The 21,089-nt window shown below is 41.7% G+C and overlaps 2 protein-coding genes across 9 annotated transcripts in view; one reads left to right on the top strand and one right to left on the bottom strand.

Moving 5' to 3' along the window:
• Positions 1 to 21,089, top strand: part of AK8 (adenylate kinase 8) — an 84,104-nt gene that overhangs the window by 2,250 nt on the left and 60,765 nt on the right. For 3 of the 6 annotated variants that reach the window (XM_052814168.1, XM_052814166.1, XM_052814165.1), the window contains exons 2-4: positions 10,778 to 10,862; positions 14,873 to 14,922; positions 15,623 to 15,736. In XM_052814168.1, coding sequence (XP_052670128.1) covers positions 10,781 to 10,862; positions 14,873 to 14,922; positions 15,623 to 15,736 — 246 coding nt within the window. In that variant the 5' untranslated portion in view covers positions 10,778 to 10,780. Of the gene's footprint in view, positions 1 to 7,955; positions 8,084 to 8,640; positions 8,661 to 10,777; positions 10,863 to 13,716; positions 13,761 to 14,872; positions 14,923 to 15,622; positions 15,737 to 21,089 lie in introns of those variants that run through there. The other 3 variants (XM_052814164.1, XM_052814169.1, XM_052814170.1) reach the window with 3 other exon arrangements.
• Positions 1,419 to 7,886, bottom strand: SPACA9 (sperm acrosome associated 9). 3 transcript variants are annotated; one of them, XM_052814173.1, is made up of 5 exons: positions 7,732 to 7,881; positions 6,961 to 7,116; positions 3,654 to 3,856; positions 2,961 to 3,108; positions 1,419 to 1,484 (listed from the first exon to the last, which is right to left on the bottom strand). In XM_052814173.1, exons 2-5 carry the CDS (start codon positions 7,102 to 7,104, stop codon positions 1,476 to 1,478), a joined length of 504 nt encoding a protein of 167 aa, XP_052670133.1. In that variant the 5' UTR covers positions 7,105 to 7,116; positions 7,732 to 7,881; the 3' UTR covers positions 1,419 to 1,475. The 3 variants fall into 3 exon arrangements, with proteins under 3 accessions (XP_052670133.1, XP_052670132.1, XP_052670131.1); XM_052814172.1 differs by having other exon boundaries at positions 1,419 to 3,108; positions 7,810 to 7,886; XM_052814171.1 differs by having other exon boundaries at positions 1,419 to 3,108; positions 7,732 to 7,882.

The following is a 21,089-nucleotide window of genomic DNA, read 5'->3' on the forward strand; positions in this document are numbered from 1 at the left end:
TTACAGGTTGACAAAAGCCTGGTTTGACCCTTAATCGAGGGGAGCACAAAGGTAATTAATAGCCTACAGATGCCAGGATTCTGTTGAGATCATCTAGTACCAGCCCGTATCTCTAGTTCAGTTTTTGAACAAAAAAAGCAGCATTTATTTCCTGGACTAACTGACAGATCTCTAGGTAAGTCAGTTTGGTGCCCTGCCTGGTTTCTCAGTGTGAATCTTGCAATTTTATGCTCACAGAGGCTAAAGTAAAACTTTATTGCACTTCTGTGTTTGGCATTTACATCCTGTTTATGTAAATTCTTCAAACAGCTTGATTTGTAGTGGAGAAAAATAATTCTTGCTGTATCTTTTTGTCTTTTGAAGTGTCCATCCACTCTGGAAGAGGAGAACTTGTATGGAAATTAAGTAATTTGTCTAGATGTTTTTGTGAGACTTAACTTTGCAGTCTTCCAACAGATTCTGGTCATGTCATTACCAAACCTCAGACTGCAAGTTTTATGCACTCATTTTTCTGCTTGTGTTTTAATAAGACTGATTGAAAGGATAGGGTTAGGCTAGAAATTATTATTAAGGTTTGGGAACTGTTTCTTGCATGTATCATAACCTTTGTCATGTACGAATGGACAACTGCATTGGCATTTTGAACAGCAGGGTTGGGGAGATGGTAGACGGGGTTTGATGGGACTGTTCTGACAAGCAGTTTGTGCTGTGCTGTACTGTGAAAGCTGAAACTGAAGTACAAACTGGAGGATAATTTTGGTCTTATCAGAGCCCACGTGTTCAAATTTAAAACTATATGACAGGGTGAGGAAGGTTGGAAACAAGATCTGGGAATAGCATCCCTTGTGTCCCCAACACTTGTCATCTTTTAGTCCACATAGCGTGTACTTGTTCTGAAAAACTTTCGAGACAGCAACTGTCATCGGGCACTTGTCTTTGCAGCATGAAACACCATAGGGCAGCTGTGAGCAACTTTGATTTTTCTGCCTGAAGCTGCCTCTGCAACAGGGCTCTCGAGTAAAGCCTGAGAGGGTAACGGTCACGTTCTGCTGGCTGTGGCCCCAGTAGTGCCTAGGAGTCTCTGGGTGACCCTGGCAAGCTTCACTACCATTTTGAGTTCACCAAGGTTCAATTCAGTTGGATCATGTCGTCTCCTAAAAATAGGCTTCTACTCCAGAGTAGATACATGTATTGCATTGCAGTGCAAGTGGATAGCGGAAGGGGAAAAAGTGCAAAAGAAGGTGGGGTTATGTGAGGAATACAAATGCTCCTGAAAAAACTTTCCATTTCATCTGAGCTATCATTCCTTCCTACGCTCTCTTCTCTGTATTAATTCTCCTTTTTTGGCTGCTTGTTGCCAAAATCTGGTCATCTTAAGGCAAAAGCTTTCTCACAATTTTAGCAAACCGAGCCAGGTATGCAAGGGGAAATTGTTTATTCAGGAGTGTCATCCAGCAGGAAGCAAAGAACAGGAGCTAATTTGCCTATGGGAGGGGAAAAAAGCAGTCAGATACGGGGAAGACAGTGCTATTGACATCTTAAGTACACAGTTAACAGTGCTTGAATAAAAGCACCACCAAAAATGCATATCAGCTCCAGAGAATGGGGAGAGCCCGTGGCTCTGCTGACCCTCCCTAAGCAGGCTGGAAAGAAAGCTGTTTTCAGCACTGGTATAAAGTCACTGTGCTGGAATTGCGAAGTGCTGGTATAAAAGCAGCATGAGACTGTCTCAAATGCCTTGCAGTTTTAATGAACTCATAACATCCTTGAAAGCTAGGCAAGCCGAATTCTCATCGCGAAAAAGGGAAAGCACAGACATTTTAACTTGCAGTTTGAAAAGGAATGATCTGAAAATGGCCACAGTTTTCTCAGCCTCTCTGCTCTCACCAGATTCCCATGAATCACATCGACTGGAAATTACTTCGTTAGTTTTGCTAACAAAGAGCTCTGGGGAGGACAGGGGTGGTTTATTCAAGTTTGGGTATTGTCAGCACACCAAACTAAGTGCAAAAGGTAAAGGAGAACAAAATTCATCTCTAGCTCTGACAGCAAAGGAGTGAAACAGGTGTAAGGGAAGATGTTCTGAGTAGAGTGTACTGGCAATGGTGTGAGAACCTGTAAGAAGGATGCAGGAGAGCACAGTCAGTGCAGCTAAAGCACTCTGACCTTTTCTGTAGCCAGTGGCTTGTAAGGGAGACATCATTAGCGTCCTGTTGACTTTGATTCTTTGGTCCAAATAACCAGGCAATTTCAGTGGGTGTGAGGGAACCTTAGGGACAAGTCTGAATCCATAACGAGAGACCTTTGCTGCTCTGCATCATGTCCTTCAGACATGCAGGTTCTTTACACCTCTGGCTTTGGTGAGTGAGTGGGTGTTCCTCAGAAGTCTGAGAAAGTGTAAAATCCCATTTCAAGTAGCTTCCCCAAGATTCATATCTGAGCAATTAAAACCTGATTATTCCTGACTGTTCCCTGCTCTCACCACAGTTATGGTCAAAGGGATGAGCGCCAGTGCTACAGGTACTTCTGTTGGGAAACAACTTTAAGGAGGAGAGTGGAAACGTCAGCAAGGGAGAGAGTATGTACCTGTCCAAGGCTGGCTTACAGGGCTAACTCTTCAGAAAGTGGACTCGGATAGGAAGGATCTCTAGTATTCATTTCACTATCTTTAATCAGCCACCTGATTAAAGGTGGTAAGCAGAAGATGAATGAACTTTGATCCTTTAAAAGGCGTGTCTACCTGGTGGTTTCCAGGGACATTTAATTTTCCCACTGTGATTTTCTGTGTCATTAAGTTTTTTCTTCTGGATGTGCTTACTCCCCTGCACTTGTACATTATCTTTGTTACTAGTTGAGGTCTGAGCTTCAAGGCGCACAGAAAGTGGTGTTTGGGAAATGGCTGCTCTAGCTGGTGCATCCTGGGGTGCCCTCTTCTCAGAGATAGCACTTCCACCACTCACATCATACAGCATGGGCCGTGGCAGCTTCTCGATGTGGGCTACCCACTCCTTCATGGAGTCTAGAACGATGGGGATGAGGCTCACCACACCTCCATAGTGATTCTTTGCTTCATCACAGCTCAGGTGATTCACAACATCGTGGGGGTATCTGTGGGACAGAAGTAAACAATGGGCAGAGTAGTCCCAGACATGCAACCCTGGTGAGCCCACAGTGCCACCCTGAGATCCCCTGGGAAGAGCAGAAATGCACAGACAGCCATTTCCCCAAAACAGAAAAGCACGGATAGAATTGGATCTTGAGAAGCGAGTCCTGCCAAACACACTATCCTGGCTGTTGGGCTAGATCTGGAAGAGTTCAAGAGCACGTACAGGCACTTGCCCCACAGAAATCAGCTACATGCAGGGCAGGAATAGGAGGAAGGAGGAGGTAAACTGCCTGGGCATTGCATGGGACTTCAGTGCACTAACCTGCCTGTATATGCCCTTCCATGCACTAGTAAAAAGAATGAACAAATAGACAAAAAACCTTTTTGTGAATTGAGGCTGGCAGTGTTTTCCCAACAATTTTACCCTCACTAAAGCCACAAAGATGTTGTAACGGAATTGATGGAGAAGTCAAGTGGGAATATGCATTCTTGTGACAGTTCTCTGGCATTGACAGTTGCCTCAAAGAAACTAAGCTGATGGACTTACTTAGCTCGGATGGTGCTCAGATCATTGCTGTGGCTAAGGAGCAGCTTGCATCTCTCCAAAATGCCATTGGTTATGTTGTTACCAGAATGCACGGTTTCCAGCTTGTGGCAGAGCTTGCTTAGATCATTGCAGATGTTTAGGAACATGTTGAGGATACGCCTGTTGGTGGAATTGTTACAGTGATGGTCCATGTAGGACTGTACCTGTAGAGTGCAACATGGGGAAAGACAGTCATGCATGTTAAATTACATTTAACTTAAGCAACTTTGCAGCATAAATTAGTAACGAGAAGCTGCTTTCTCTTGTGACTGCAGGCATGAGCCACTATGGAAACGGCAATACAGCGGCAGGTAGTAAGATTTCTAGCACATGCCTGAGATCTTTGCTTGTCATTCATGACTGAAGAAGGCTGGGGTGATGGATCCAGTTGTCAGCACATCAGTGAGCATTCCTCCCTCTTTGAAGAAAGTGTAGGAGTACTGCAGCCAAAACCACAGCTCTGCTGCAAGCACTGCAGAAATGGGTTGAGCATGAGCGGAGTTTTCTGTCTGCTCTGAGCAGGGCACCCTCTGCCACTGCCATGGCCACTTAGGCAGAGTGGGGTGGGAGGTGAGGGCAGCGACCAAACTGGGCCTGGTTTGGAGTAACAGTGTGGATGTGTTTGCATGTACATACGTTCTTCATGGTTCTTTATTTGGCACCACTAGATGTGACTGCAAACTAAACGCATTTAACCTAAATTGTCCTTACTAACCTGTTACAGCAATGATATTCCCTACTTGCCTTGAGCATTTTTGTTACTCAGAGTGAATGGCATTGCATGAGGAAGCGTTATGCCAAGAGATTAAGTATCTTCTCCAAAGAAATTCCAGGCACTTCAGACATGAGTGGTCAGAATATAAAATACTGAGCAGCTGGTTGGCAGTCTAAGCTGGACTCTAACACCTTCAGTGCTTTCTCTAAGATTTCAAGACAAGAACGAAGTAGCTGTTCCAACATTGGTACAGTTTCTGCATACAGAAAAGCCATGCTATGTGCTTGGGCAAATTCTCAGCAGGTTTGTAGGAAAAATAAAAAATGGCCCCTAAGAGTCCATTTCCACTACAGCTTCCTCCTTCCACACTGTTTGCTGAGCATTGTGTCCTTGTGAATGGCAGGAGTTTTCATTGCTGCTGGGAGCAGAAATAGTCCTAAAGAGAATAGCATTTTAGCCTGGATGTTCACCGATGGGCTAACAGGACTTCTTTTTGTCCACATCAACAACAGAGAGTTAATGCACCTGCGTAACCAGGATGGGGACCAGGACTACAGAATGATGGCTTGCAAGGGCTGCCCAGATCTGCATTAGCCAACTGCTAATGAGCAGTTGAGCTGCAGCCAGGGGAGTTCACATGGACAGCCCCTACGCTGGGCCAATGTCGTGACCACAGCCAGGCTCTGCAGTGCCAGGACTCACTGGGTGATTTGAATCTCTGGCTGAAGCAATGACTGAGGAGCTTGTCTCACAAAACCACTTGGGATTTGACTTTATACTCTACTCCATGTAGAAGTCTTTAAGGAGCTGTTACCATTGCCTGACTGTGGTGCGCTCTTCCACCTTTCCACCTTACTGTGATCTCCTCTTTTCTCTGAGAAATGTCATCACTCAACGCTAAAAATGCTACCATGTACAGCTTTGAGGGGTTAGAAATGCAGCCACGTTCAAGTGCAGTATCATTTTTTTCTGTGGTGTCTGTGTTTACATGCAAAGAAAGCTGGCAGTCAAGTCAGCTGTAGACTGAGACCACGCATATTTCTGCATTTGTTGCTTTTATTCTTGTGCCCTCCCATGCAAAATTAAAAATAGGGTTGGGCTGAATCAGGAGAATGGCAGTGAAACAAAATCGATGTCTGGTTTTGTCCCCAGTGAACTTTCTTTGGTGTAGTGGTTCAGTTCCTGCACAAAGCATCACCACTATGTACTGCACCAATTGCTCCCTGTTCTCCCCAGTAACTAACTCTTTTCCCTTTCCCGTCCTCCCCCTGGGGTAACATGGTTATACCCTCAGTGCTATCTGTGCAGTACAGTTTGCTGCCTCTAAGTTCGCATTCAGGAGAGGTTTAGATTGGATATTAGAAAAAATTTCTTTACTGAAAGGGTTGTCAGGCTTTGGAACAGGCTGCCCAGGGAAGTGGTGGTGTCACCATCCCTGGAGGTGTTAAAAAAACATGTAGACAAGGCACTTCAGGACCTGGTTTAGTGGCATGGCAGTGTTGGACTCGATGATCTTAAAGGTCTTTTCCAACCTAAATGATTCTATGATTCTATGTTACTGTATCACAAATGATGCCATGGATCAATGTAATTGCTGAAGTCGTTACCTACAAGGTTTCACCCCCACAACAAGCAGGCCTTCTACCTCTGCCAAGAAGCTGTGTCCAAGCTTGCTCAGTACCGCTGAAATATTGGCACTTTGAAAAGCAGCATAATGTTATACAAAATCTCAATGCCTATTTTTGGAAAAAATGGTTTAGTGCAATGTCTGTTGTGATCCTCTTCAATGTTACAAGCAAAGCCCTTATATTATAGAGAGTCAGCCCCTAGAAAAGACAACCAGCTCACTTCTGTGTCCTAATCCTAATAACAGCTTGGCTTTCACTCTGGCTTTGGCATCCATCTGGGTTTTGTGCCTGGGTTCTGCTGTCTCAAATCCACAATTCTAATTTTATTTAGGTTTTTCTTCCCCCTCTGTCTGCAGGTGGTCTAAGTTCTTTGCACTACTTAAAACATCCCATGTTATAAAAATTCCAAGACAATTCACTTACCAGCCCAGAAAACCCCTAGCCCACTTGGGACTTTCAGCCCTCAATCCATCATCCTACCTCTGTAACACTGCCATTATTTTTAATAAGCACTATAGAAAGATACAGCAGCACCAATACCAGGGGGAAGAGGCAAGCATGCTGGTTACTACAAGTTAAGGATTACAGATTCCATGTGTGGCTGGGGAAGGAGGGTTGGTTTGATTGTTTTCTTGTACCCTGTATTTCTAGCTATGCCTCAGCAGCGAAATGACGGCCTTAAACTAAATCATAAAGTGATGCTCAGCAATAAAATTCATTCTCTGTAAATGGGAAGACCTAACATAGGTATTTCTCTCCCCTACTTAATCTTTTGCCACTGGTTTGCAGAGTTATACACAAACGTTAGTAGAGAGTTTTTGTGCATCTTCCCTTAGTAAAAACATTTATTCATCCCCAAGTGTGTGACAGCACTGCGTTGGTCCCTGTTCTCATCGGCAGAGAACTTTGTGCTGAATACTTGTACCTGGCTGATGCTTGCCACAGGTCTGATCATGTCATGTGCATTCTCTCGGGTGTGTTGCAGTGCTCCAATAAACGTAAACTGCTGCTGCAGGAAAAGCTTGTAGTTCTGTTCTATGTTTCTTAGAGCCTCCTTTACCTCATTCATGTTTTCCCCCTCCTGGATTTTGGGAGAGAAGGAGAGAAAGGAAGCTACTTTTTAGAAATGATGCAATTCTACATATGTAACTGTCTTCTACCTGAGTTGGATTTGTGTAGGTTAGTGGAAAACTTAAAAAAAAAAAAAAAAAAGGAGGAAAAAAGGGAAGATATATTGTGTCAAAGCTCTGCAGTCCCAGAGCCCCAAACAGTAAGTCAATGAGGTAGTAATGATGCTGCAAAAAGAGGTAGAGAACCCAGAGGGGACTACTGACAATCAGATGCCATAAACCCTAGTGGGTCTATTGTAAACATAATGTGGCAATGCATCAAACACACCGCTGTGAAAGGGCCGAAGGGAGAGATGCCTTCTCTTACCCGGTGTAAAACCATTGCCCAAGTGGCTTAAAACCTCGAACACGACACGAAGCCAGCTCGGCAGGCAGTATATCCTGGCAGACCTGGGGAGACCCGGGGCTCTGCTTGACCCCCCCGTCCCCGCCCGCCCCAGGCGGGGGCCTGAGTTTTCCCACTGGTGACCTTGCGCTCTGAGGGAAACCTTGCCCCTGCAGCCCCCCCCCCCCCCCCCAACCTCCCGCCCGCCCCCGGCAGCTCAGCGAGCCCTGCGGCTCCCTACCGGCCGGTTCAGCCCGGCAGACGGGCAGGGGCGGCGCGGCAGCCCCGCCGAGAGGGGCCGGTACGGGCAGGGGCTGACCGGCCTCCCCCGGGGCGCTCCGGCATCTCCCGACGTCTCCCTGGCAACCGGGGGTGGGCCGCGTCGCCGTTCGATGACGTCAATCCCCTACCCCCCCACACCGCCGCGCTGAGCGGGGCGCCTTCTGGCGTCGCGGGGCGATGACGCGCTCCTTAGCAACGCGGCGGCGCGGCGGGGCTGGTTGCTAGGGGCCGCCATGGCCGCCCCCGCCCGGCCGTGGCCGCCGCCGCTGGGCGCTTACGCGGAGGAGCGGGAGCTCTTCCGGCTCCTGCAGGTGAACCGGCCGCGCCTGTGCCCCCGGGGGGCACCGCGGGGACTCCCCGCCGTCTCCTCCGGAGCGCGGCCTGGCGAACCCGGGTCGGGGGGGGGGGGGGGCGGTGAGGGGCACCCGGCGAACGCCGACCTGGCCCGGCCCCGGGGCGGCGTCAGGCCCCCCGGTTTCCTCACGGCCTCCGCCGGCGGCCGGGAGTCCCGCGGGGGAGGCCCGAGCCCGGCCTGGGGCGGCCCCGGGGAGGCTCGGCGGCGGCGGAGCGCCGCGGCCATCTCCCCCAGCGGCCGGCAGCCGGCTCCTGTGGAAAGGCGCGGGCGGGTGTCCCCGTGTGAGGGAAGGTGCGCCGGCTGAGGGCTGTCTTATTAATTAACTTATTTTAAGAATAGCCTGGCGGTTGCTAGGGTTCGCGCGTGTCATTTTTTTGCGGAAAAAAGCGGCAGCCTGTGGAAGAAAAGTGTTGAGTGCGTGAAAGCAACGCAGGCTTGGCAGGACAGGGAGGAGGAGGAGGAGGCAGTAAGAAATCAAGCGCGGGAAAACCCGAGAAGAAGGGTTTGCCCTTCCTGAGAGAGGGGCTGCTGAGGTGAGGCGTGGCAGCCTGCTTATCAGCGTTGTCCGTTTAAAACTGTTTCTCCTTGCCTTCCTACTGCTGTTGGGGCTTTTCTGTGGAGCTGTGTGTCAAAAATAAAGAAGTACACTTCTAACATCGTTGTGATTTCAGTAAATAGCAAGATTGGTTTCCCTGCCTTAGAAAAAGGTATGTTTTGTTACGTAAGTTTGGAAAAAGCCCTTTGGTCGAGCGCGGGGAGGCTTGTGCAAGAGCCTAAATATTCTGGTGCTGTTCTGATACGAGAACTTGTCAGAGGGACTCCCCCTCTGCACAGCTGCGAACTCATAACCCTGTCTATGTTAAAAGGCCTTTTTACTTTTTCAAATCTCACTAGAAAACACACAAAGGCTTATTTTTCTTTCCTATTCTTTTTTTCCCCCCTCTTTTCTTTTTTTCATGTAACTCCAGGCCATTTAGTATGACTGCTGTGGCATAATATTTGTGGGGTTTTTATGGAAATACCCCACATGTGCTTTGGATGCCATGAGGCATTGAATCCAGCTGCAGGACCTCATATTACATAAAACGCTAGTGGGATTTACTCAGAATCTTGTTTTAGTTTCATCCTTCAATTATGTTGTAGCAGCATAATTGTTGTAGCAGCTGTACAAACAAACACAGCTTGAAATCATTGTCCTAAACTTAAACATTTACAAAACCCAAAATGTGAAACCTAAAACCTGACATCCAAAACGTGAACCTCCCCCAGAGATTGACAGAACTATTTGTGTAAAATTAAACTGAGATTAGCAGAACTGAATAAAATGAAGCATGTGTGTAAGTGCTGGTAGGACTAGGGCACGAAATAGTGAAAGTATCAATCGCTGTCAGCCTGAGCAATTCTGAATCATAGTAAGACCAGATTTTCTTAGGTTTCTTATTTTTAAAGCTGCTATAATTGTTGTGCCAAATTCAGATTTTTTTAGTTTAAATAAATGTTGCTGGGAAGTAATTTTTAACAAGCTTCCGATAAAAATACAAATTTTATACTTTATGCTATGTACCACCCAGACCTTGAAGCATCAGAACTTGCATGTGAGACAGTTCATAAACAGAATTGAATGTTTTAATTATTCTAATGAAGTGGATGAAGAAGAAAAGGAAAATAGGCCACTCCGATAAAAGACAATCAATTGGTTAGAATATAAAATTCTATGGAATGTATAGACTTTATGGAATTTACTTGCAAATATTAAAGTGTTATGACTGATTTTTAGAAGAAGATGTCCTATTCCAGTGTGAGCATTTCAGTAGATAATCTAAGTCAGAACATTACTTGCTGTTTGATGTTTAGTTTTAATTACAGAATTCTTGGCTGTGCTGAAATGTCTTGTAAGAAAATCTATGGAGTTAGTGTTTCTTGGTGTTATTTCTCTCTCTGCCTGTGAAGATACAATCCTCACTGAAATCAGCGGAAGATCCCCACTGCTATCGGTGGGAGCTGAAGCAAGGCCATGTATAACATCAAACATTTAATATGAAAATGGGCTCCAAAATAGACATTCAAGAAAATGCTTTAAGCGTTGTTTTTTTTTTTCTCCTCCCCCCCCCCCCCCTTACTTTTCATGTAGGAGGAAGACTAGTACAGTTACAAAAGTGAGATGTGCTGCTTTTGTGGCTTTGATTGGTTGTTGGTTTTGTGTTTTCTGCAGGTCTTGTCTGGTCAGGCTAGTCAGAAACTTGTGGGAATGTGCTTAAGAGGTTTAGCTTGCCCTGCAGAGATACTAGTTTAAGTTGACTCTGGTTTTGAAACTCCTTGTATGGTTTTTACATCAATGCTGACTCAACCATTATTGACACCAGACTGCTCAAGCCAAACCTTTCTGGTGTCCGTATGTATCATAAATAAGCCAAAGCAAATAGATTGGTGTTTTTAGTGGCAATTTTCTAATCATGCTTTACTTCAGTTTTTCACCACCTAAAATAGGTTTCATAATCTCAATTTTGTTAGTGAAAGGGGCCTTAAAGAGTTTCTAAATGCTTATTTATTTTCTTAAGATCCTCATTGTAACATTGCTGTAAAAATGCAATATATCATGACTGCATAGCTATGTTAAATTTTCCTCTGACTTTGTCCTATTTATTTTCAGAATATGCTTGAAGAACTATTAATTCATAAGCCAGATGATCCCATTCAGTATATGATAAACCATTTAAAGCAGAACAACGATGATGGTAAGTGAAAATCGAGACACCTTATTAGTTCAATTCCTTGTTTGTAAACAGCTGTTTGAAAGATATGCCTCAGTTGGCAGATGATGGATAAAACTTTTCAGACTGTGTCTTGAGGCGGGGGAGGAGAAAAAGGTGAGCGTTTTGGAATAGTTATAGGTAAGATGCTTTTAATTTCTTTTTTTAGTGGGTAATCTAATAAAAAATGCACTTTAACAGTTATAACAATGAAACCCTCTAAGGGAATAACAAAGAGTTCTAGTGTATCAATTATTAATGTGTTCTGTGCCCCATCTGATATTTCCTGTTGTCTTTACGCTTGCTAATTACTCCTTTTGTCAGGTGTAAATTTGGTTTCCTATTCTACCTGGGCTGGCAGATTCTCTGTTTTTTGATTAGTTAGTTACTAGCTGCTGTTAATGAGTTCCACTGCTCAGTGGCATCTCAGATGAAGGAACAGTGAGCATGCCTACTTGTATGTATAACAAAACCTGGTAAATTGAATAGGAAGTCTGTATTCTGCACAATAAAAGCATGTACACTCAATCAAATTATTTGATTTACAAACTGTTCACCCTTAGGCAGATTATATTTGGATATGCACAACTGAACTATAATTTTTGTTCTGCATGAGCTGTCAGGGGTAGCTGGTGTCATGTTGCTTTGATGTTTCTTTAAAACCATAGTAAACCATTATGAAAGTTCTGCTGCAGCATCAATGAAATCGTTATCACTAGAGATGCTGTGAGCTCTTAGTGGCGGTGATCAGATGGATGTTGATTGAAATGCTGCTAAATACCAGGGTAAAAAAAAAAAATCAAATCCTGCAAATTGTGTCCAGCCTTTTCTGATGCAGGCAGCATGAGTAATCAATCTGTTTTATAGACCCATGGAAAATATGTGGAAGAATTTCATGAGGTTTGATAGAATGCTGATAAAATTTCTTCACATTTGAGCTAACATTTGTCCTTAAGCCCCACTGTATTATTTGAACAGAATTAGGCAGGTTTCCATTTCATGACTTCAGTACTTAGAGGCTAAAGATAGAACTACAGCAGTCATTTGTCAAAGGAAAAATGCTGTCTGCTTTTAGTCTGGAAAAACCTATTAAGAAAGGAAAGGAACTCCAATTAAAATTAAAGCCTAAATGTTGTTTTAAGAATAAATTATAGGAAAATAATGTAACAGAAATCTGTGGCAGAGTTGATTTTACTTTTTGATCATGGCGGAAGGTGCTGACTATTTAGAAGAAAAAAAAACCTTATTAGAGCCATCAGTAAAGTGATGAATTTTCATGATCTTGCCTTGCTAGACAGTTTTAGCCCTAGAGAAAATTTCAAACAGAGATGCGTGGAAAAGAAGCATTGCATCTATCCCAGGTGTGAAGTTAGAAAACCTTTTTAATTAATAATAGGATCTAAAGTACTCTTAAAAATATAAACAAGTCTAATGATGATTATAGCTTACAACTGTCTTGAAAATCTTGTAGGTCAAAGGTGTGGTTAAGCTTTTGTGCTTAAGGCTCTGTACTTGTTTTTTCATGTGTTCCTTCTCAAAACCTTAAAGAACCATATGAAGACTGATAATTCTTTCATACACAAAGATGCTAGTTTTCTACATTGTATCTTGGTTTGTGCTAACAAAAAAAAGCTTTCAGTATCCAAGCAGCATTTCTGCGAGTTCTTCCTTTACAGTCAAACCTCTGAAGGAACATAAAAAAGTTCTGCAAGAATGTTCATCATGTATTATGTGCTTCTCCTGTTTGACAAAGGATTTCTCTTACAAGTTAAATAAATTTTGTTGCATTAATACTAATCATAGAATCTTTTGGAGTTAAATGGAACTCAGTGAGTCCAGCTGTTCTTTTGCGTTATTCCAGAATTAATTTTGTTACTGCTAAAATCATTGTTGAATGTTAAAACTTACTTTACTTGGAAGAGTAAATCCTGTAACATCTCGTCAAGACTAAACATGGAATGAAATATGATTTGTTACTGAAGAAAAAGGCATTTTCTAGATTTTCCTGACTTCATTTACCTGCTGGTTCAGACCTCCAGTATTAAATACTGACTATTTGCTGATTGGCGGGGGTTAAACATTACATACAGTGGTGTCCTGATTGTGCCCTTGTGTTGTATGTTTAGGGAGAATGCTTTAGAGGAGTCTTACAAGTGTGCAAATGAGTAAATCAGTGAATTACACTGCCCCATCTGCTGCCAGCCACTAAGCAGAGAGAAAACCAGATTTAGTACAAAGTGAGCATTTACAGTAGCCCTGGGCAATATTAAAGCATGATATGGTGTATATAATGGTATGTTTCGTTTTTTATCAAACGTTTGTCCAAGAAAGCTGTGTATTAAAGCTTCAATACCTAAGGGTTTTCTTGTGAATTTTAAATCATGCTCCTAGTTAAACCTCAAAAGGATCTGTGGATGGAAAGGTTTTTTGATTTTCTTTGAAGTGGTTTGAAGAAGTTGATTAGTGTTGGCACCCGAGCACTCTTTTATGACGCTGTTTATAAATAATTCCTAAGTACCCGGGCTGGAGTTTCAAGGTGTTAGATTAAAAAAAAAAGTAGGATTTAATCACATTACATTTGAAAGAAATTAGGTGATAAAAACAGCTGATGTATCCTTTTAAAGTATTTTTCTACATTGTGTACTAGTTCTGTTGCACTTGCAAGAACCAATAAGGGGGGAGTTTTTCTTAAACCTTCCAAGTCAGATAACTTTGTAAAGATGAATCTGTAATTTGGGTTTCATGTATGTTTAAAAATTGCACCTGCCCAATAACTGTTAAGTGCATGGAAGTCCTCATAAAAATACATTTCACATACTTCCCTGTCTGCTGCCATCAGACACTGTATCTCCCTTGGTTATCAAGAGCTGAAGAGGTTTTTGGGTGAGTAGATCCCTCCTCTCTTTTGACCCATGTTGCTCCCAGTAAATACTCATCAGTCCCTTCTGTATATAGTGTGTTTTGGTTTGGGTTTTTTCCCCAAGGTATAGGGGAAAAACCTCAAAGATGTTAATTTAAAATGACAGCTCAAGGGATTGCAGCCCAAGGTGTGTTCATGGAAAAAGTCCCAAATACTTTTCTAAGAGTTACTCCATTTCCCCTTTTTTGTCTTGCCTCTAATTCATTCCCAATGAAGCTTACAACGGTAATGCCTATTGTGTTGTCTATATGCATTAGATTAAAAATTCCTCAGAACTGGGATGCGTTTTTCCTACCTTGCCCCCTCAAGGAAAGGACAGGGACGTGCAGTATAATAACACAAGATACAAAGAAAATTACTTTTAATGATGACTAGAAAAATTGGAAGTAGCTGTCAAAAAGAGTAGAGAGAGTGCTTAATTTTGCAATATCTAAATCATCTCTGAACCCTGACACAACCTATTTAGATGAAACTAAAAAGTGAAATTGCATTTTTTGTGATGAGACCCAAAAGCTTTGCCGAAGTAAAACGTATTTTTACTACCATACTGTGTAAGGGAAATGAGAGAAGAGACAATCTGAAGAAGTCCCGTCCACTCTCAACCATTCTATGGTTATGATAATAGTCACTTTTAAATAGTCCTGTCCTGTGTGTACAAGCTAAAATATTTTTTCATCACAAAATGTGTTAGGTCTAAATGTTTTGGGAATAAAAGTCAAACTCAGGTAAGGAAATGTTCATATCTTACTCTCTGGTTTACCCACTAAGCTATCCATGTGTTTAAATTGATTGAGAGAGAGAGAGAGATCTTATGTGTCTCTTTAAGTGGCATGTTTAGTCAGATTAATAATCTCATTGACCATGGAGATTAAAGGAAGACCCAGCTGGCATTGACTTAGTGTTCCCCCCTTTTTTCCCCAGTGCAGCCCAATCCTGAGGTCTCTATTCAGGCAGATTTCCAACTGAAATAATTGTTTCATTGTGATTACATTTATATTATGCAATGCAATAGTGAGAAACTGGTTGGGATTTTTGCTGTTCTGCATCTTGACATTCACATATTCTTGTTTCATAGCTCCAAGAATTTGTGTACTTGGTCCACCTGCTTCTGGGAAAACTACAGTTGTAAGTATACTATCTTCAATGTTATAATGCTGTCCACTTACCTTTTTATTTTCTACTGAGCTCAGCACTTGCGAAAATTTTATTCCGTGAAAATAATTTTCAGAATTATCTAAGTGGTAGGAGAGCACAAGACAAATTGAAGGGTGGCATTCCTAAGGGCTATGCCTGTACATTATGCTATAAATTGAATGGAAATGTTCAAGTAAGCTCTACAGGAACTTGCATAGGTAGTGGTAGTGATACTGCTGTAATGCAACAGAATTCTGCCTGCCTTGTTTTCTGAGCTTTTTAGCAGGACTAATTAACCTGGGAGAAGTACCGTAGTTACACATTTGTGGTATTCCCATATTGTGGATTTCTCCATTTGCATGGCCAGTTGTCTGTCATGTCCACTGATACTGCTTGATTGAAAATGTTGAAGTTGTATTTGAACCACAGAGAAAGCTGACCACAGAAACTGCAGATGATGGTGGTGTGTGCATGCTAGGAAGAATGCTTTTTTCTTTAAAGTCTGTGTTATAGTACAGTAGATGAAAAAGACCTTACTCAAAGCTGTAGACTCTTCAACATCCTTATAAGAAACTGCTTAAAGTTACACATATAGTCTGTAAACTTAAATGGAAGGCTAGGAAAATGCTCTGTCTTTCTGCAGCCTTCTGAAAAAATGCTTCAACCTGTATTTTTTTTCTTCTTCCCTCAGGCAATGTGGCTTTGTAAACATTTGGATGCCATACGTATCTCTCGGGAGACTTTGTTATTCAAGGAAATATTAGCACTGACAAGGGAAGCAAAGATGTATAAAGAAAGAAAACAGGTGTGTAAGAGGATATAATAATAGTAGTTCTCATGTCACAGAAGAGGAATTATATGGCATTCCCATGATTTCCAGTGCTATGAGTTGAGCAGATCAGAGTAAATATTCTTGTATCTATGGTGGTTTGTGCAGTGGTTTGTGTATATGTAGGTACAGGGTCTTTCAGGGTAACCTCTGCTAGATAAGAAGATAAGAACAAAGATAAAAATGTGTCAGAGCATAGACTAGGGGCGGGAGAGGAAGACAATGTAAAGTAATGGAGGTCTTAAAAACATTAACCTTAGACATGAGCAACAGAATTGATAGAAGTCCAGGTATGCACCATACATAAAGAATGGTTCATTATATCATTAGACAAAGTGTCTTCTATTTCAGCATGTTTGATAATCTCAGTAAAATAAGCATTAATCTCTGAGGTCTCCTTCAGTACAAAATGCTCTGGAAAAGATGTACACAAAGAACTTTTTTTGATCTGACAGTGCTACTTAGTTGTGCATGCTTGATTTCTCTGTAGCATGACACAAATAACTAACTTGGTGCATTAACTCAAAAGCAGTATGACAATCCATTCAGTTACTGAAAACTCTAGAAGCTCTCAAGCTGTGGCAGTAGCAGCCAACTCAGGAGATCGTTCAGGTCTGGGTTGATGCACTCTGCCCAACTCTGAGTACCTGCTTTGCTCCAGACAGGTTTTTAAATCTCTTCATGCTTTATTGTGGGCCTCCTAACTAATATTCAAAGGACTTGGTCTGAAGAACATTTTTTCCAGATGTCATGACTCGCAGGATTAGTTTATCAGCAATGTAATTGTCTTGTTATTAAAGGCTAGTGACAAGTAGATTGGAAAAATATGTTGAAAGAATATCCTGAATACACAGAAGCATCTCTGCTTCTGATTCCTGCCCTTTTAGCTGATTCCTTTCTCCAGATGTCAAGGGGTTCCATGAGTAATAGAATGGAAGACATCTGGTTTTCTGTGACTCTAGCAAGACCATGAGTTCATATTTTCTCCCTCGTCACCTATTTTCATAAAAATTGAAGTAATTTCAGATCTGTGAGAATTCTACACCCCTGCTATATTTGATTTGAATTGGCCAACAGAGTCATAATTTGCTGAGATGGTACACGGTGTGATACATAGATGAATTTTCTTCCTTAGAAAATTAGGCTGAAAATAGGGTGGTGTTTATTGCACTGACTTAGTGAATGAGGTTTGGGGATGCCTTGAGTAATATACTTAAAAAATCTGAGAGGAAAGAGTTCATTGAACTCACTGAACTTATTGGCAAAAAGGTTTGCTTTTGGCTGGGATGATATAAAATAATTCTTATTGAGAATATGTACTTTGAAATCGTCATTCTAATTATTAAAGATTGTTTTGCTAGGTTCATAAATTTCAACTTGGAGGGGGAGAATTTTAAAACAAAAATTCCCTTTGGTTTAATTACTGTAATTATTAACATTTCAGACTATACAGATACACTTTCAAGGGTGTCCTTTTGGGCTTATTTGAGTTGAAAAGATGGATGGTGTGGAAGATGAAAGTCAAAAATGTCAAGGCTAATCAGGTAGTAAGGAGTACCCAAAGAGCAGAATCTGGTGGTGGTTTAGTACTGTGCAGTTTGCCTTTGTTTTTGAGGTGTTAGATCCTAGAAGAATGTTTTCACTAAATCATTTCTTGTTCCTTTATTTGAGTTTGATTCTTCAGATGTAACTCCTTAAAACTAGGAGGGAGCTCCTTGCTTCCTCTAAATCAATGCAAGCTTTACAATGACTTAAAATGTAGCCAAATTGTCATTTTGAGCTGTATTTTCCCTTACTGATTCATGTCTGCTGGCTAAATCTACTGTTGCCGTAACTGACCCCGGTTCTGCTGAAGCAAGTGGTAAACTTGACTCCTCTAGCATACATAACATCCATTAGCACTAAGAGGGTTTGAATGTCTATTCAGGAACAGAACAACAGCTGTTTATACTATCTTTGATACAACCAGGGCATTAAAAAGTTGTAGTCCTGGCCAAAGCAATTTAATAAATGGAAAGAGGAAAAGCAGGAATGAAGACTGTGTTTTTGAAAGTCTGGTGTGAAGATCATATAACACAATTTAATGTTGTTAGAGGAAGGTTTGATGCATATAAGGTTACTGTGGCTAAATTAACCCCAGTGCCAAAGGTCATTCATTTTTAGGTCAGTAGACCAATGTTACTAGATCTGGGCAAACGCTGCAAAAAGGTCCGCAAATATTTGTTCACGTATTTTACTTACTTATCTTTAGCCAAGCTTTCATCTCTTTTGTGTTCGCTCCCAGTGAACATTAAAGCATTTGAGTTTTCTTGGCACAAGAATTCATGGAAGGTGTATTTAAAATACGTGATTATTCTCTGAAGCTCAATTTTTAAAGTTGGACATGCAATCATTCACTAACACACCTGGCCACTTCCTAATGAGCACAGCTCAGGTAGTGAATTTTAAATATTGACTGTTCAAAGCAAAATGTGATCATTCTGCATGTAAAAATATTCCAAAAAGAAGTCAAGTATTTTTGAATATTCAATAAATTTGAAGAACCATGAGCTATCAATAAATATTCCATGAGCAGAAAAAGAGGCTACATTTTTGGATAAATCATTGCAAATTATTCCCTCATCTCTAGTTATTATAATGTTAATAGGAAGCACCTTCAGGTTTTTCCTATAGTGAAGTCTAATGATGAGCTATTGCATGTTTCACGTTTCCTTTTAACTGGATAAAATAAGAAGTTGAAACAACTGTGGTAATTGTGGGCTTGTGGGATGGGTGTGCTCTTAATGCTATACTAAATTGCAGTTAAGGTGTTTGCATACTAGTTAATGACTTAAAACTGCTCTAGAGTTGCATCGTATCCCTGTGCTTTTTAAGAAGAAATATAATAGAAGAGAGGAGAACCCAAGGCATCCTTATCTATGTATGTTCAGCATTCTAATCTATTCCAGGACAAGCCACTATGAAGGAACAAATAGTAACTGTTCCAGTCTTGTGTATACATAAAAAAGACCAGCCTTTCATGTGTATTTATCTGAACAAGCGAAATCTAAACATGAATGATTCTCAGAATACTAAACCCAATTTCTTCAAACATGACTGCTTTTCTGTCCAAGGTGCAAACTTGGAAAAGTCATAAGTTTTTAGCTGTAGCTGTTTTCAGAACAAATATATCCAAAAATTCCAGTAAAAATGTCTAGTAAAAGTGCTCCTCCCCCCAAAAAAGTGTAGTAGTTTTATGAAAAGATCATTGAAATATAACTCTGACTAGGTTGGGCATGTAAGTTGAAGTATGATGTCCCTGAAATAACATGGAATATTTAAAATTAATCATTAATGAGTACAGTTTTTCAGCAGTATGGAAATAGCGATTAAACTAGTGTGTATAGAAGAGTGGTCTGAACATACACAAAATACCATAGCAGTAGGTCTTTCCATTAACTAAACTGAATGTTGGGACAGGCTCAGAGTGCCTTAGATAAGATACAGTTCTGCAGTTATCAAATGTATATGCGTCATTGTCCATTATCGCAGATTTCTGGGCGGTGCAGTCCCATCTACCAGGCTCATGATATATTTTTGTGAGTGTTTATGAGAGAGAAATTGTAAATGTGCTATCTGATATGTATCAGATTTAATGATTTCTAGTTGAATAATTAGGCATTCTGCAAGCAGCGTATTGAAAATGATTTTGTAGGCCACTGCTCAGTGGGAGGAAAACTGACCAGGAAATGAGACTGGAATTGAGCCACAGAGAGCAGAAGGAACTAAAACACTGAAATACCCACATGTGTGTCCTTGATTGTGTTTGTGCAATAAACCCTGCTCAAAAGAGAGGGCTAAGAATACCACTGCACTGAAAGAACTTAGTGTAATTTTGGTTTAAATTGGTTTGGCAAGGCTTAGCAGAGTGGACCCCCGGCAGTCACTAGCCTGTCTTGACATGACACATCAAAGAAGTAAGCAAGACACTAGCTGTTTCTGGTAGCAGCGTGATGCACCTTTGGAAGGTGACAGACTCAAAGCCACAGACCCAGGCTCCAGCAGTGAGAGGCTGCAGGAGGCTTTGACGCACCACCCTGTGGGACCTGCTGACTTTCAAGAAACACAGCAATTTCTTTCCCTTTTTCTCTTTTACCTGCTTGAATGTTGGCTTATGAATGGCTGATATTAGGAAAGGCACTGAGAACTGGGGACAATAGAGATAAAAACCAAGAAAACCCACTGCCTGACTGGGCCACCTTGTCCGTTCCACAGGCAGACGAGGGCTGGTCTCTTTTGTGTATTCTGGAGTGCTTTCTCCACTCTACTTTGAAGTGACTTGTATGGTAGCACTTCCACCACTCCTGGTGAAATTGTTTCATGATCTAATGAAGAAGATTGTTATGAAATCTTTCCACAGAGTCAGCCATGTTTTCATTATATCTATCCAAATCCTTTACTACAACAAAAGCCTACAGAAATACTCTTTTTTAGGATTATGCCCTTCAGACTGTTTGGTTAGAAAAAAGAGATGGGAATCCACAATATATGCAACTGCATGGAACAAAGAATCAAGCTCACATTGTTAAGTGAAAGATAATTTTTTGACTTGGGAGGTAGAGAATCTGACTGCAGAATTTTTTCTGAGTATTCATTTTACCAATAATGACAAAGTGAATGAGACTGAGACAAGGCATTTAGTCAAATGATTAACAGCTGTTCTGACTGGCATGGCCAAAGGTTTAGACTTTATCAAGTTAAACTGGCTAACATAGAGTTTGTTTAACCAAGTTCAGCATAGAATGAAGGCCTAAACTAACAAGACAGTGAAGAAAATTCTTACAAGAAGGAAAGAAGGTGTTGTGGTTTAACCCCAGCCAGCAACCAAGCACCATGCAGCCACTCACCCCCCCCCCCCCCCCCCCAGTGGGATGGAGAAGAAAATCAGGAAAAGAAGTAAAACTCGGGGGTTGAGATAAGAACGGTTTAATAGAACAGAAAAGAAGAAACTAATAATGATAACACTAATAAAATGACAGCAGTAATAATAAAAGGATTGGAATGTACAAATGATGCGCAGGGCAATTGCTCACCACCCGCCAATTGACATCCAGTTAGTCCCCGAGCGGTGATTCCCCTGTGCCCACTCCCCCCAGTTTCTATACTAGATGTGACGTCACATGGTATGGAATACCCTGTTGGCCACTTTGGGTCAGCTGCCCTGGCTGTGTCCCATCCCAAATTCTTGTGTCCCTCCAGCTTTCTCACTGACTGGGCATGAGAAGCTGAAAAATCCTTGACTTTAGACTAAACCCTACTGAGCAACAACTGAAAACATCAGTGTGTTATC

This window comes from Harpia harpyja, chromosome 19 (assembly GCF_026419915.1).
Source record: "Harpia harpyja isolate bHarHar1 chromosome 19, bHarHar1 primary haplotype, whole genome shotgun sequence".
In the NCBI taxonomy this organism is placed as follows: Eukaryota; Metazoa; Chordata; class Aves; order Accipitriformes; family Accipitridae; genus Harpia; species Harpia harpyja.